General features: G+C 47.5%; 1 protein-coding gene across 6 annotated transcripts in view; it reads right to left on the bottom strand.

Annotated features, from left to right (window-relative positions):
- The window catches only part of MEGF6 (multiple EGF like domains 6), a 210,854-nt gene that overhangs the window by 69,780 nt on the left and 123,685 nt on the right, over positions 1 to 17,389 (bottom strand). For 5 of the 6 annotated variants that reach the window (XM_053400632.1, XM_053400635.1, XM_053400634.1 and 2 more), the window contains one exon: positions 11,851 to 11,973. The exons of the other annotated variant lie outside the window; for it this stretch is intronic. In XM_053400632.1, coding sequence (XP_053256607.1) covers positions 11,851 to 11,973 — 123 coding nt within the window. The remainder of the gene's footprint in view (positions 1 to 11,850; positions 11,974 to 17,389) is intronic. 6 annotated transcript variants of the gene reach the window in all.

The following is a 17,389-nucleotide window of genomic DNA, read 5'->3' as shown; positions in this document are numbered from 1 at the left end:
CAGGATAAAAGTATATATATAAAACTGGCAGGAAGTTGTTCTCCGCACTCATGAGGAAAAGAAGCTTGTAAAATGATGTTAAATTATTCACAGCATACATGCCTTGTGTTTTGCTTTTTAATCAGCTTGAGGACAATGGGAGGGTTAGGGTGAAGGTAAAGGTAAAGGGACTCCTGACCATTAGGTCCAGTCGTGGCCGACTCTAGGGTTGCGGCGCTCATCTCACTTTATTGGCCAAGGGAGCCGGCGTACAGTTTCCGGGTCATGTGGCCAGCATGACTAAGCCGCTTCTGGCGAACCAGAGCAGCACACGGAAACGCCGTTTACCTTCCCGCCGGAGCAGTACCTATTTATCTACTTGTACTTCATGCTTTCGAACTGCTAGGTTGGCAGGAGCAGGGACCGAGCAACGGGAGCTCACCCCGTCGCAGGGATTCGAAACACCAGCCTTCTGATCAGCAAGCCCTAGGCTCTGTGGTTTAACCCACAGCGCCACCCGTGTCCCTGTTAGGGTATCTTCTCCCAACTAACTCGTCCACTCGATTCTCTTTGACCGTCCCAAAATACAGGTTGCATGTAAGAAGAGGAATACCCTTCCCCGCCCCCCACAAGCTAATAACCCCGTTTGAACCTTATAGCTTTTCCAACTGTACATGTCGACTGCAAAGCGCTCTGTTTGCATTTGCCATACGGCGTACATTCCAGCTCAGGACAAGTAATAAGAAGCAGAAGTCATTCTCTGGCAAGGCACGCAGCAGGCCATATGCACATGTGAAACAAGACGGGGGGTTGGCAGCCCCGTCGATACAGGATGGGGAATTATACATGGCACATGTCAAGGAGGAAGAATCAAACCAATAACACAGAATTGCATTTTAATACATACCACCCACCTCAGTTGCTAGAAGCCAGGGCTAAAGTTACACTGGTGGGGGGGGTGGAGGTGTGGGGAGGAAGACCGGGAGCCCCAGCTTGATTTCATCGTGGCACCAACTTAGTCAAGAAACAGCTTCTGACTACGCAAGTCTCTTTTTCAAGGTGGACCTTGTCAGCGCAAAAAAAAAGCTTACCGCCCCCATCCCCGCCTATCAAACATAAAATAAAGGCAAAAGAATTGATTCCAGTCCTGCTAAGTTCCCTCTAGAGACAAATGCACAGAATGTTTGTGAGTCCAGGCACTCTTTCAAAGCAGCAACTTGGATTGTAAAAAAATAAATAAACCCAGAGCTGTGAACCACACAGATTCCAAAAAAACCCAAACTATAGCTCCCATCCAAACGAGCTTCTCATCAGAGCAGACCCACTGAAATTAACGGAACTAAGTCAGACTGCGTTTAAAGGCAGTTTGTTCTGTTTTCATGACTTTCCCCTCACTGTCGAGTTCCACGTTATATCCGAGTTTTCAGACAACGTTAAAAGGCACTCCTGGAACTATAGTGGGAAATGGTGGAAGTTCAGCACTCAGTTTCGTGTTGCATGGCAAGTCCCCTCCCCCATGTGAAATGGACACATTATTTAAGGTTAATGGGCATAAAAAGGCCACAACTTTATTGATTACAGAATTGAAAGGTATTGGCCTTAGGCATTGGCTCCTATCGACTACCCGGCATGGAGACCGGGAAGGGTTATCCACAAGCCGTGGGAGTCCTGTTGAAGTACGCCAACTAGGATCCCACGGGTGTCACCGCTCGGGGGCGTGCCGGAGGCCCTTACCTCCCTAGGTTTCGGACAAGGCAACACCCCCCGGAGTCCTCTACTGGACTACCCTTTTCCTTGGGGGAAGGTGATGGCGCTTCCTTCCCCCCCCCATTCATTTGCATAACAATTAACCCCTGCCAATGCCTAACCGCCAATACCGCAGAAGCTGTGATGTTTGCTACGAGGTAGGCGAAAAAACCAAAAGGCTGGAAGTGCGCCAAATTGGAAAAATTCCTACCAGGCCCCTTGCGGCGACCAACCGGAGTCCATAGCAAGGTCATAGCTAGCTAAGCCTAAGGGTGGGTGGGATGGGAAAACCGCTCAGCTGGAAAGGGGAAAGAGGGCGGTCCCCAGGCGTGCCTGGCCTTAAGTAGGCTAAGCCACGCCTCCCCAGCCCGCTGATTGGCGGGCCGGGTCGAAGGCACGCGTGTGTGGGAGGGGGTAGCCCGCAACACCCTCTCCTCCCAAGCTCGGAAATGGCTTTACTTGAATCCTGAAATAATCTGTTTGCAAATAATATGGGAATGGGTGCTAAGCTTTTTATTTCATTTCATTAAAAAATTATACACCACTTGATTGTATTAAAAAAAAAAAAAACCCTCACAGTGGTTTACAGAAGGAATAAAACAATAACATTTTGGGGGGAAACAGTTAAAACAACCATTTAAAACATTACAAAACAAAAAGCCAGCAATAAGCCAAAAAATCACACCAGCATTCTAGGTATCTGGGAAGGTTTATCTAAACATAAATGTTTGGGGGAGGTACCGAAAAGAGTACAGTGGTACCTCGGGTTACAGGCACTTCGGGTTACAGACGCTTCAGGTTACAGACTCCGCTAACCCAGAAATAGTATCTTGGGTTAAGAACTTTGCTTCAGGATGAGAACAGAAATTGTGCTCCGGCAGCGTGTCAGCAGCGGGAGGCCCCATTAGCTAAAGTGGTGCTTCAGGTTAAGAACAGTTTCAGGTTAAGAACGGACCTCCGGAACAAATTAAGTACTTAACTTGAGGTACCACTGTACAGTGAAGCGCCTGCCTGGTAGCAATAGGTAGGGAGTACCAAAGTTTAGGTGCTGCTATACTAACAGATCAATTTATTGCAAATGAAGAACAGGTATTACTTGTCACCTGTAACGGTGCCATTTCTGCAGATTTAAGCAATCATATGGGCAAACATTGGCAATGCACCATATGCCCCTGAGTCACGAAGGCTGGTGTGGTTGGGGAGGAGCATAATACTCAGGCCTCTGTCGGGAACCCAGTGGCAAAGAGGCTTTGGATTGGGAAGATCCAAATCTGCCTCTGCCCCTACTGAAACTCCGCTGGTGGTCGACTGATGCCGATGGAGGTTTCCACAGCTGTAACTGTAGCCTCCGATCCTGCCAGCAAGAGCTCCTCTCTAATGGTGGAAAAAATGTCTCCACCCAGCCCTAAAACCCCTGCAGGCAGCAGATCTGGGGGTTAGGATTTAGCTGGGTGTCTGTTGTGTACAAGGCCTGAAATAAGAAAGACAAAACCTCTCTGTCCCTTTCTCCTCCTCCAATTACACACTGGTTTTGTTCGGTTTCCTCCAGTGAAGTGTTGTCAGGATTTTATTTTATTTTCTCTGTGGAGTTAATTAGGTGGCTTTGCTAAGAGGATGAGCCCAAGATGACCTCCGGGTTCTTTTTTGTACCCATCAGCAGCCAAGAACACTCGCCCCTTCAGAATAAACGCACAGTGACCGTGCAGATTCTGGGTGGGTGGGTGGAAAATCTAACCAGCTTCTCTCGAGTTCTGTGGTCATGCCTTTGTGCCCATTGGGACAACAGCAAACCTCAATTCCTAAAGCACAATTCTGGAGACACTGTGCTTTAGTCAGCTTTTGCTGATGAGCCTGAAAGCTTTTGTGGTTTTTTTTTATGGCAGCCCAGACACATTTGGATTGGTGGCTCGTTGCCAACTTTAAACTGGAATCTTTTGTACAGTCTTTTTTCTATTATTAAGAATAAAACAAAAGCACCCCCCTTCTCTCAAAAATATTCCTGGCACTGCATTTGTTTACTTATTTTGCTCATTAGTTCTGCCAACTGCTTCCTAAAAATGAATTTGCACAACTGACAGTGTCTCAGGACCGAAGGGGAAACTGCTGCGTACCCAACCTAGGAACTCTAAATTTTCCACTTCCAAAGAATGGGTGGCCTGGGAAATGGGAGGGTGGGAGAAAATAAGAACCCCATACCTTTTAGTTGTGATCATCACACTGAATTGGAAGTACTTCTGAATCAATGATGGCCAATTGATCGAGCAACTAATAGTTACTTCTGGTAACTGAGATCCGTAAGGGGTGGAATTCCCAGGCTGCATCTTCCAACAGCAACAACAACGACTGTTTCACAACACACTTTGGGCTGCAATCATCGCATTGGACTGGAAGTACAGATGACTCCCTGCTTATGTGGGGTTTATGTTCTGGGCCCCCAGACACCTAAATGAAATCACATTAAGTGGAAAGTACCCTTTAAACACCTTCTAAATGCCCTCTCTGCCGCCTTCTCTTCAATCCATACCAAAAAATACTGTACCCAAAAATACCCACAACCAGAATTGAAGCCCTGGGGCCATATTTGTGTGCATTTCCCTCAATATACTCATTTTTGCAAGCTAATACAATGTATATTGGTAGGTCACTTACACATCTGTAGGAACACTTTCCTCTAATACATGCATTATTTTGGTACGTGTTGCTTGATTGAAGAACCACATTGCAAAATTCGAACATGCGCAAAATTTCAAAAGAGAGTCTTCCATTGGTTCGAAGAGGGCGAATAAGGTATTTCCATGTTAAAAATGTGAACCTGAGTGGTTGTTTCTCCCCCATCCTTTCCCACTGCTGCCCTCCCTCTAGGCAAGATCCAGACTCAGAAGACCTGTCAAGAATGTTGCTTTTTTTAAAAAAAATAATAATTAAAGCCACGTGATTTCAAAGATCAAGTCAGAGCAAATTCACCGTTTCCCTCAGAGTAAATATTTGCACAGGCAGAGAGCTGGCTGAATGAGCCCCTTTCATGCCTATGCAGAAGCACAAGAGAAAGGAGGCAGAGGTTCCTAGGCCCTGGGCGATTTGTATGGTGAGCCCTCCCTTCCCCAAAATCGAGCATTGCTGCTCCGATTAAGTCAAAGCTCCTAGCTTCTAGAGCTCAGTGACAGAGCATCTCCCTTACACGCAGAAGGTCACAGATTCAGTCCTGAGCAACTCCAGTTAGAGCTGGAAGAACTTCCTGCCTGAAACTCTGGAAAAGCTTTGCCATTCGGTGCAGACAAGATTTGGCTAGATGGGACTGACTCAGTTTAAGGCAGCACTCTTGTGTCCCCATTTAAGCAGCTCTTAACTCTGAACCATGAGGACTGAAATCTTACTTTAAGGGAAGATTCTGCAAATCCGGGGCTGACCCTGGAAAACAGGCACACTTGAAGATCTAGTCCAACCCCTTGCAATGCAAGAATCTCAAGTCCATCGTACAGGACAGATGGCCATCCAACCTCTGCTTCAAAACCTCCAAAGGATGGAGAGTCCATCACCTCTCCCAGGAGTCCATTCCACTGCCAAACAGGCCACTGTGAGAAACATGAAGGTGGACTACATGGGCCCCTTGGCTCAATCCAACAGGACTCCTGTTGCCTTTTAGTTGTCTCGGGGGCCGTATATGTGTACACATATGTGCCAGAAGTAGGTTTCAATGTGGCCTAAGAGACTGCTAATACTTTGGAAAAATATGAAAGCTAGCCACAGTGTCTTTGGATCAGAGAGCGCAAGCTCTTTCCCCATCTGAACTTAATTCATCTCCTCTTAAAACGCGTCTGCTTCAAGCGGGTGTATAATGTCCCCATAGAACTACAGTATGCACATTGCATCTGGCCCTGCCCCTAAAAGGTGTGAATGGACACAAGTCACTTTCCAGACACGGAAAAGTTACAGAAACATATTTTTTGGTTTACTGCCAAGTTGCTACAAGGTTTAGAAGCCCCTCTGCTCTCTATTTTTCTAGAAACCCCATACTGCACATACCGGCTCGCCACAATGTTTTCATTCGAATGGGACGCTGTGAGGTTTTGCACCGTTCCGCCCGTCTCAAAGAGAGAAGGCAAGCATAATCCCAGAGGAAGGAATTGGCACAGCTGGAACTATCGCAGGCTCCACTAGAGCAAAGAGCCTCATGTCTAGTGGCACAGAGAGAGGGGAGGCCAAAAGCATCCTCTGCGATGGGAAGGCCAGTCCAAGACATTTTGCTGCCTGAATGAGAAACCCAAAGACGGTACCCACCTCCATGTGTTCACAATCCACTGAGAATTTCTCCCCCATGGAGGTCCTTGCAATGACTCAACAGAGCAGGAAGATCCTGCAATCTTTGTAAACTGGGAGTCTTTGGATCTGTTTGAGGCTTCCTCCAGTATGACTCTGAACACTGGTGCTGAGAATTATGGTCAGAGAGAGTCCTCTTGTGCTCTGGTCCTGCTTGTGTGCTTCCTATAGGCATTTGGTTGGCTACTGTGAGAGCAGGATGCTGGACAAGATGGGCCACTGGCCTGATCCAGGAAAGATCTACAGTGGTACCTCGGGTTAAGAACTTAATTCGTTCCGGAGGTCCATTCTTAACCTGAAACTGTTCTTAACCCGAAGCACCACTTTAGCTAATGGGGCCTCCTGCTGCCACCGCGTGATTTCTGTCCTCATCCTGAAGCAAAGTTCTTAACCCGAGATACTATTTCTGGGTTAGTGAAGTCTGTAACCTGAAGCGTATGTAACCTGAAGCGTCTGTAACCCGAGGTACCACTGTACTTAAGTTCTTATACCCCAGATGGTGAACCACAGAACAGCAGGCTGATGGGGTTTTTTATCTAGGCCAAGAAACCTTTCTGCTACAAAAGTAACATTTTTCATCCCACGTCACTGGTAACATCCAAATTAGGACTCATGCACTTTCCCCTTGCCAGTGAATGGTTTGAGATCACATCATACATTTAAAGCACTATGATGCCACTTTAAGCAATCATGGTCCGCCCCGCCCCCCGCCAAGAATTCTGGGAGCTGTAGTTTTTGTTACGGGCGCCAAGAGTTGTTAACAAAGCTCTATTCCCCTCTCAGAGATTCAATTCTCCAAGCGGCTTAACAGCCAGCCCCTTTTCCCAAGGAATTCAGGGAATTGTAACTCTGGGTCTAATGTGCATATGCGAAAACTGAAGAAACTGTTGTAGGCACCACAGAGACCACAACCTCTTCCATTGCTCACAACAGAATGCATCAAAGCATAATTTCAGCAGAAATTTCATTGGTGACCTGTGCTTTAACTGATAAGTGTCCCTCAGCCATTTTCTGGCTACCCTCTGTTCCACAAATATCTTCAAAACCTGGAGACTCGAATGGCCTTTGTAGTAGAAGGAATCTCTTGGAATCGGAAACGAAAGCAGAGTACAGCTCATCGCTGTGGCTTGAAAACGTCTCACCGGGGCGGAAAGCATCACTCCATTTGCTTCAAAACAAACCATTAAGAACAAAGTGGAGGGTGCAGTGAAATGAATCATCCCAGAGGGGATCACTTTGTCTGAAAAAGCCTCGAGATTCCCTGTGCTTTGCCGGCCTCCCACGCGAAGTGAGCTCAAGCTGAGCCCTTGGACCACGGCTTTCCTTTCTCAAATTTCAGAGGGATGAAAGCTGATCTTGGTCAGGAGGAACCAGCCCAAAGCCAGGTGCTTGGACAAAGTCAGGGTCAACTGGGACATCCCAATACATCGGACTTGCACGTTACAACCATGGAGAAGAAAAAGCAGTGTAGCTTCTTGTTTTTACAAACCCATTGCTGCTTCCCTCCTCTGTCTAGTGGTGAGGTAAGGAAACAGGGAGAGGTTTTCCTGTCAAGAAGATAGACACCCCTGTGGATACCATGCACGGGTGTGCAAACTCTGTGGTAAATTTACAGCTCCAGGTGTTTTGTGTGTTTGTTTTTGTGGACGCTCCTTCCTTGGAGGCTTCTAAGCAGAGGTTGGATGACCCTCAAGGACCCTTCCAACTCTACAATTCTATAATTCTTTTATTCTCTCTCTCTCTCTCTCTCTCTCTCTCTCTCTCTCTCTCTCTCTCACACACACACACACACACACGGGGCAGGGGGAAGATTGAATAGACTGTTTCAGAGCTTTTCTACTCCAAAGGTCTGATAGGCTGATTGGTACTGGTTGACAGAGACTTTTAGTTCCAGAACTATGCAGTTTTCTCATGCAAAGCACCACTCACTGCCCTCTAATAGCGAACCCAAGTGGTAAGTGCCAATGGATGCTTAACCCAAACAGGGCCGCCAAAAAACTGGGGAGGGGGAGGCGGTCAGCATGTGTGGCAGCAAGCCAAGATTTGCAGAACTATAAAATGAACATACAGTGGAACCTCTGGTTACGAACTTAATTCGTTCTGGAGGTCTGTTCTTAACCTGAAACTCTTCTTAATCTGAGGTACCACTTTAGCTAATGGGGCCTCCTGCTGTTCCCGTGCCACCGCCGCGCAATTTCTGTTCTCATCCTGAGGTAAAGTTCTTAACCCGAGGTACTACTTCCGGGTTAGTGGAGTCTGTAACCCGAGGTGTTTGTAACCCGAGGTACCACTGTATATTGTTTCAAAACCGAAGGGAGCCACCATGCAACACTCAAATAATAATAATCCAATTAGCTGCTGGACACCCCACCTGATTGACATGTGGAGGAAAACATTTTGGTAGTTGGACTAGTTTGTAACACAGAGGAATTATTACCTGCCCACATGAGGGGAACATGGTCAATTATGTGTTGTTTATGGGCTAAAAACAACAATAATGAATACCGGTCCATATTCCAGTCATGGGATAAATCAGCAAATATTGGCAATTTCTGCTCCCGTTTCTGTCAGAAATAATGAGCATCACTTCTAGCCACAAAAAAGCCTGAGGTTTCACCCTCTCTCCATCCCAGAAAGGGAGAGGCAATAGCACAGTTCAATGAAACATAGGCAGAAGCACTTGTGAAAGGTGCAGAGTGGGGCTGCTAAGGACCATGGCCTGAGGGACAGTCCTGGGGGCCAGATAGAGAAGCCTTGAGGGCCACATTTGGCTTGTGGTCCAGAGATTGGTTAATAAAAGGTAAAGGACCCTTGGATGGTAAAGTCCAGTTAAAGGTGACTGTGGGGTTGCCATATGGGACTATGGGGTTGTTCTATTGAAAGCCACCCAGAGCGGCTGGGGAAACCCAGCCAGATGGATGGGGTAGAAATAATAAATTTATTAATTATTATTATTATTATATCTCGCTTTCAGGCCAAGGGAGCCGGCGTTTGTCCATAGACAGCTTTCTGGGTAATGTGGCCAGCATGACTAAACAGCTTTTGGTGCAATGGAACACCATGACAGAAACCAGAGTGCACGGAAATGCCATTTAACTTCCCACCGCAGCAGTACCTATTTTTCTACTTGCACTGGTATACTTTCGAACTGCTAGGTTGGCAGGAGCTGGGACAGAGCAATGGGAGCTCACCCCGTCGTGGGGATTCGAACCTTCTAATCGGCAAGTCCAAGAGGCTCAGTGGTTTAGGCCACAGCACACACACACCCCACTGTGCCCCACTGTCGTATTCAAAGCAAAACTTTACAGTCTTCAACAACAACAGAGCAAGAAATGATCATTTGGAGACTTTCTTGAAGTTTTCCCCTTGGCACACCTCGCAGACTTTCCATCCAAGAATATGTTTCTCTCCACAAGACCTCTAACTGGTGTTTACTTAAGAGAAGCAGGCCAAGACATGGAGCAATCAGACACACCTATTTCCCCACTTATTCTTAATTTGATGTAAGCAGGAGAGAAAACAATTAAATCACTGACTCTAAACCATGGTTTGCCTCGGTGTCCATCTCTTTTGCTGTTAATTTCAATTAATTTCCATTTATTTATATGGATATTGTGAATATTTTTTCTTGTGAACTGCTAAGAGGCTTTGCTACAATCAAATGATATATAACTTTTGTTTTTAAAAAAACGAATAAGGAAACACAATTTGGATTCTAAGCAGTGGCGTAGCGTGGGTTGTCAGCACCCGGGGCAAGGCAAGTAATTTGTGCCCCCTAACCCATGGATTTGCGCCCCCTAACCCGTGGATTTGCGCCCTCTAACCCTAACCCCCAGATGTTGCGCCCGGTGCGGCCGGCCCCCCCTGCACCCCCCACATTACGCCACTGATTCTAAGCTATGGTTAGCACAAGCCATGTTGTCTCCTTCTTATCAGCAGTCCTTGGTCTGTGCAAGTCAAATCTATACCCATAAGCAGAATACTTGCTCTGCCTCTAACAAATGACTATCATATCTATATTTTCTAACAATAGCCTGCAAAGAATAAGGGTCTCAATGGCTATGTTCTCCCTCCACTGTCAGAGGCAGCGTACTTCTGAATACCAGTTTCTGTGGGGAGAGGGACTTTTCAGGTTAGAGAAAAGGCAAGAGATGATATGAAGGGGTGAGATGACCGGTAGAAGTTTATAGAATTATGCATGCCATGGAGAAAGTGGTTAGATGAAAGTTTTTCTCCCACTCATGGAAATCCGATGAAGTTCCAGAATGGCTAACCGTGCATAATTAAAGTAAAAAAAGGTAAAAGGTAAAGGACCCCTGGACGCTTAAGTCCAGTCAAAGGAGACTGTGGGGTATGGCGCTCATCTTGCTTTCAGGCCAAGGGAGTCGAAGTTTGTCCATAGACAGATTTCCAGACCATGTGGTCAGCATGACTAAACCACTTCTGGCACAACAGAACACCGTGTTGGAAGCCAGAGCACATGGAAACGCCATTTGCCTTCCCACCACGACGGTGCCTATTTATCTACTTGCACTGGTGTGCTTTTTGAACTGGGACAGAGCAACAGGAGCTCACCCCTTCGCGGGGATTCGAACCGCCGACCTTCCGATCAGCAAGCCCAAGAGGCTCAGTGGTTTAGACCCAGCACCACCCACTTCCCATTTAAAAGTATGGAACTTGCTCCCACAGGAGGCAGAGATGGGCAGCAACCTAGATGGCTTTAAAAGAGGATTGGACAATTCCATGGAGGAGAGGGCTATCCCAAACTACCAGCTATGATGCCTCCATGGGCAGAGCCAGTAATGCTTCTGAATACCAGTTTCTGGAAACCACAGAAGGGGAGAGGGCTCTCGTTCTCGGATCCCGCTTGCGGGCTTCCCATAGGCATCTGGGTGGCAACTGTGAAGACAGGAGGCTATTGGTCCGATACAACAGGGTATTCGCATGGTCTTATGAGAGCGCTGTTGCGCTCAGATCTTGCTCATGTGCTTCCCGCTGGGCTGATTGTAAGAACAGGAAGGTGGAGCATGGCCTCCCATTGGCCTGATCAGCAGATTCTGCTTATGATCTTACAGACAATTGAGCTGTGAAACTGCAGTCACATGTCCAGTTACAGTGGTACCTCAGTTTAAGAACAGCCCTGTTTATGAACTATTCAGTTTAGGAAAGCCACTTCCGCCCTGCAGAGGAGGTGGGGTTGCGGGCTTCATGGTCCCAGCCCCTGCGCGATTGGGGGAATCCCTGGCTGTGTCACCCCCTGGTCAGCCAATCGGCTAGCTCTGGGGGCGTGGCCTGCCCTATTTAATGCAGGCGTGGCCGGGAGTCTCCCTCTTTTGCCGCCTACCAGCTGTTCCTGTTTTTTGCTCCACGAAACTGGAAGTAGTGTCTCGGTTTGTGAACTTTACCTCGGTCTAAGAACGGAAGCCGAATGGTGGAAGGGCACTGGCGATGAGAGGCCTCATTAGGGAAAGTGTGCCTCAGCTCAAGAATGGTTTCGGTTTAATAACAGACTTCTGGAATAGATTAAGTTCGTAAACTGAGGTACCACTGTATTTGGAAGCAGGGCCATTAAACATGGTGGGACTTACTCATGAGTAAAAACCCCTAGGCTGGCTGCACCATTCTTAACAGCTAAGCAAACCAGGTGAATCAAAGGAAGTCAATGTGATTACGTAGCATTGTTCTGCAGAGATGATTCAACACAAGAGAGCCAGATCCCTTTGGCTGACATTGTCTTCCCAGCGTGTGCTGGGCTGGACACTGGAAGTAACCAGAGGGGCTGAGATGCCGCTGAAATCCACGTCTTACCAAGACAAGTCCTGCCGTCTGTGTGCAGACGAAAGCCTGGCTTGCATTCGCAGTAATAGGACCCCAGAGTGTTCACACATCTGTGCTGGCAGCCCCCATTGTGAACTTGGCACTCGTCAACATCTGGAAAGGAAGCAAAAATGGAAACAGTCAGAGCAGCGGGCACGGTGCAAGCTAAACTCAGCATTTGTGCCAGCCAGAAGCAGGACTCCAGAGGAGCAGCCAGCCAGGCCAATGGGCCAGGCTTAGGAAGATGTTGTGGCTATTCTGGGGTGGGATTCAATCACATATCGACAATTCAAGTTGCACAGTTAAAGTTTACTTGGTGGTCTTGCACAATGAACCCAGTTCCTGCAAAACTGCAGTCAGGAAAGTGATGGGGAAATGCACTGGAGTCTTGTGATACTTGCTTGACCCCATAAACAAACCAGAACAAATGCTTAATAAACAAGGTGTCTGGAAGCACCCCATGCAGCCATGTGCTCCATCAGAAGTTACAGATGCGCCTAATGAACATAGGAAGGTGCTTTATGCCAAGTCAGACCATTGGTCCATATGGCTCCATACTGGCTACACTGACCGGCAGTGGCTCTACAGGGTCTCTCTCAGTCCTACTTCGACATGCTGGAGATTGGACTCGAGACTTTCTGGGTGCAAAGCAGATGTTCTATTGATGTCCTTTCCCTTAAAACATAGGAAGGTGTCTTATACAGAGTCAGACCATTAGTTCATGTGGCTCAGTATTGTCTACACTGACTGGCAGCAGCTCTGCAGGGTTTCTCTCAGCCCTGCCTGGAGATGTTGGGGCCTTCTGCATACAAAGCAGATGCTCTACCACTGAGCTGCAAATGTCTGGGGAAAATCACTCTCTTGTTGCACCAAGTAACCCAGGAGGAACTCACCAGACAATGAGTTTGTACACTTAAGAAGAACCTGGAAGTATTGGATCATTCTGCATTCTTCTACTGACCCAATTTGTACCTCATCAGCTTATGTGTGGAATGTAACCAAGGTCCCCAGCCCTGAAGCAGCTTTTCAGCTAGCTTCCACAGGAAGGACAAAAGCCCTATACAGGCACACACTGTCATACATTCAGACAATGCATGAAGAGAGGTGCAGGGCCTATGCTTGATGGTCTCGCCTCAGTGTCCCCCTCCCTGCTAGCACCAACCCCAGCCTTCAGACCTTTCCTAAGGACCAGGTGGTTCTTGGAAAGTTGTCCCAAAGGAAATGGAGCTCTTCAGCTCAGAAAAAAAAGTTCTTAAGGTATAAAACAGAAGAAGGAGGGGAGAGAGTTAGAAGACTGCTGGACTGGCTAAGTGAGAGATGGATAGGCTGGAAATTATTCTCTGGCTCGGATTTTAATCTAAGCCAGGAAAGAATTCAGGGCCCCTAAATGCTCACATTTCTTTTATAACCCCTCAAAACTCCTATCCAAACCCTGGACAAGCAGGTTTTGCTAGCGACTCTACCCAGGGTTAACCATTCAGTTTCTTCTAACCAGCAGTCTAAACAATGTAATGCAATATGCATGCAAAATTTGGAAACTGCAGATCCAAAAGTTCCCTCCACATGTGCACACGCACACACACACACACAAACTTTGGGGTTGATTTTGTTTCAGCTCTGTGGTGTGGAAAGGGGAGACCACGAGTCTCGAGCACATTCAAGCCCATGATGCTTATCTTCTGTTCTGGTTTTGGAGCATGGCTTTCCCCCTTTTTCCCTTTTGCAGTGGGGCGGGGAGAAGAGGCTTCCTCACAAATGTCCTCCTTCCATTTGGCCTTCTGCCCAGAAAGAAACGCACCAAGGCAAACACAGAAGATGCAGACAAAAGGCGTTTCTTGCCAGCAGAGAAATGGTGATGGACAATGTCTTTATATTTATTTTATTGCCCCTGTAGGGGTCAGTGGAGCCACCACTGAGAAAAGCTATCTCACCTCCCCCAAATGGTTCTTGCGGTTAATGAGAAGGGGCGCTTCTAGGACGCGGTCCAAATCCGGTTGCCCTCAATTGACAAGGACCCGGCCTTGCGGCCCAAAACGCTCTCAACTGGGCACAGAGAAACTTCAAAAGCACGGCCAAGAAAGGTTGGCACTCGCTCTTTTCCCAGCGTCCTGCTGGGAAATGATCAGATCCTCCTGCTTCAACTTCTGCACTGAAAAGGTTCAGAATCATCTGTCATGTTTCAAGGGAAACCGGGGGAATGCATTGAGACATTTCACAAGCTTTCGTTTGGTTGAGTGTTCAAAGGCAGAAAGAGAAGGAACGCAAAGATAAATTGTGTTGCAAACAGATTGTTGGCGGCAGGGCAGGAATCAAGAGTCAGAATCAAGGTGTGCTTGTCCTCAGTTCAACTTTGCGTTCTTCGTTTCAACAGGGCTAAGGAGGCCATCTGTTTTCAAAATGTTCCCCACTTTTCTTTATTAAAAACAAAACAAATTCAATGCAGCTTATGGACAATGATGAAGACAGAGCAATCCTAGAATGGTCTTACAAAATGGCATAGTACATCTCTTCATCCTTGTGTATCTATGTATCAGGTGTGAGGAACTTCCAATGTGATCTTGCATAGCTCACTGTCCAAACCTCAGAACTCTCCCCAGGCCAAACCTCCTCTCCCCAGGCCCTGCTTTGCATCCTCCTTGGGTGTTTTTGCCCGGCTGGAATGTGTCCTTGAACCCCAATAGTGTGCCTTGGTTGTCTGGATGGAGGCAAGCGAGCAGGATGCAAGGGTGTTTACATGAACTAGCCTAATGTAGAGACATCACATTGCCAACAAAGGTCCGTATAGTTAAAGCTATGGTTTTCCCAGTAGTGATGTATGAAAGTGAGGGCTGGACCACAAAGAAGGCTGATCGCTGAAGAATTGATGCTTTTGAATTATGGTGCTGGAGGAGACTCTTGAGAGTCCCATGGACTGCAAGAAGATCAAACCTCTCCATTCTTAAGGAAATCAGCCCTGAGTGCTCACTGGAAGGACAGATCCTGAAGCTGAGGCTCCAATACTTTGGCCACCTCATGAGAAGAGAAGACTCCCTGGAAAAGACCCTGATGTTGGGAAAGATGGAGGGCACAAGGAGAAGAGGACGAGATGGTTGGACAGTGTTGTCCAAGCTACCAGCATGAGTTTGACCAAACTGCGGGAGGCAGTGGAAGACAGGAGCGCCTGGCGTGCTCTGGCCCATGGGGTCACGAAGAGTCGGACACGACTAAACAACTAAACAACAACAGCCTAATGTAGAAAGACAAAATTTGCACTCAATGCTTTGTCCACTTTTCCCCAATGCTAGTATATGGCTCCAAGATGGTTGTATGTGAGGGAAGGCGGCCCTCAGGCTGAAAAAAGGTTTCCCCACCCCTAGCTTGGAATACCTCGACATCTCCAGGTTGCAATGGGAGAGGCCTCCATCCGAAACCCTGGAGAGCTGCTGCCAGTCAGTGTGGACAATACTGAGCTAACTGAACCAGCCAGCTGGCTCAATACAAGGTAGCTTCCAATGCTTCTACTCTTGGCTACTTTCAAGAGCAGACTACCCTCCCTCTCTATCTTCTTGTCAGATCAGAGGGCACAGGGAAGAGGGAGAGAATAGACCTCCTACCTCTCTCCACCAGTTTATTCTCCTGTAATGGGCAGCCTTCAGGTCTCTCCTTGGCCTCTTCCCTCCCTTCAGGTTGCTCAGGCTCCTAAACCACCAAAAGGCAGTAAAAGGCTTGCAGCCTCTTATCAGCCCCAACCCTACCCACCTGCAGCCCATACTGGCTTAATGCTGTTGGGGTCAATTGTCAGCAAGCAGGTGGTCTAGCAGCTACAAATGTAGGAAGCTGTCTTTACAGAGTCAGATCGTAAGTCCATCTGGCTCAAAAGTCTCTTTGTCAACACTGAGTCCCCAGCCAGTGTAGCCAGGGGTCAGGGGATGATGGCACTAGTTGTCCAAATGGCATCAGGGGACCCAAGTTTGAAGAACACTGGTCTACAATGAGTAGCCGTGTTTCTCCAAGGTCTCATGAAGACATTTCACTCAGCTGAAAGCGGGGTTGTCAGGGATCGAACCGGGAACTTCCTGCATGCAAAGCTGATGCTTTACCACTAAGCTGCAGCCCTTCCCACTATATCTCATTGACCAGTTGACCAGAGGGAACATCACCCCTTTTTCAGATCCTGAAGGAGAGGCTCCCGGCGGAGAAAATATTTTTTGGGACCCCCGGGGTGAGTGCAGAGCGGGCTGCTGGTCTCACCCTCCCACCTCTTAATTTTCATAACCGAATCTTCATTAGCATAATTGGCCAGTCTTGCATACGTTGGGATTTTTCCTCGGCAGCGTATTCCGACAACGGTGAGTGTGAGAGCGATGTTTAAAATGTGCAGCGCATGGATAGCACACAGGGATAATTAGTGAGGGCAGATGAGGCAGAAGTAAAATGGTTACAATAGAATAGAATGCCATTACCCTTGTGGCTGAAAGGCGTTTGGCGTGAACGAGGTTCTAAGATTAGCCCATTGAAAGGGCTCGGATGATTACTGGGCCAACAAGAGGGGTAGGTTTTTTTATCGGTATTGATCCACCCCTCCAACCAAACAGATAATGGCTACTGGTTTGGATTAAGGTAGGAATGGGCACCCCCTTACGTACTGAAGGGGAGCGCCCCCATCAGCCATGACCCTGCTAGGAGGGCAGGCAAAGGAGCCCCACACACAAGTCCCTCCACACGAGAGAGGTTTGTAATCGGTACATGACTGGTGAGGGGCATTGGTGATGGGTGTGGCAGCAGGATGTGGCTGATGGGTACCACTGTCCCTCAATATATGCAGGACCTCTATGCCAAGCAGGGTTGCATGGTCAGTGGGTGTGGCTGGGCTAGCCCACACTGCTTCCGTGCTCTTTTAATGTCTGGACACCCCTCCTGTCGCGTGATAAGCACATGCTCCTGCTCATGTATACGTCTGACCACACTTTGAAATTCGTACTTCTCTGAATCTTGCAGGCACGTAATCAAATGTACAAAAATGCATATACTGGGGTGAAGTGTGTAAAAAAAGAAATGTGTATATTTGTGAAAATAGCATTCCAAAATGCATTGTGTTGGGGGGAATCACTTTGCAAACATGCACAAATTCAGCAAAATGCCATACCAAAAATGTATATATTAGGAGAAATTTGCACTAAAATGCTGCTGGGTTTTCACAGGGACATTTGTTTTAACAAGGAGTTTTCAAAATGATGGGGAAATGTAGACAGATGAGTTGCAGGCTGGAAAAATGAGAGACTAAAAAAAATGAGACTGAAACCACAATTGACAGACTGGCCCATCCCTGGCGAGGACGGGCGTCCTTAGCTCACCTGCTCTGATTACAAACTTGAAGCAACAGAAACCTTTGCTTGAAGTTATGAATGAAGGAAATGGGAAGGAGCTGGGGCAGGAATGACGTGCCAGTTGATAATTAAAGTGATTCCCCCGCCCCTCAAAGGCATGGGCACAAAAACACCCTTAAACCAGATTAATCATGTTGATCAACTTCTTTGACTAGGCTCTGTGC

This window comes from Podarcis raffonei, chromosome 8, assembly GCF_027172205.1.
Source record: "Podarcis raffonei isolate rPodRaf1 chromosome 8, rPodRaf1.pri, whole genome shotgun sequence".
Classification (NCBI taxonomy): Eukaryota; Metazoa; Chordata; class Lepidosauria; order Squamata; family Lacertidae; genus Podarcis; species Podarcis raffonei.
Note: the sequence above shows the minus strand (reverse complement) of the source record. Positions and strands in the feature narration are given on the sequence as shown.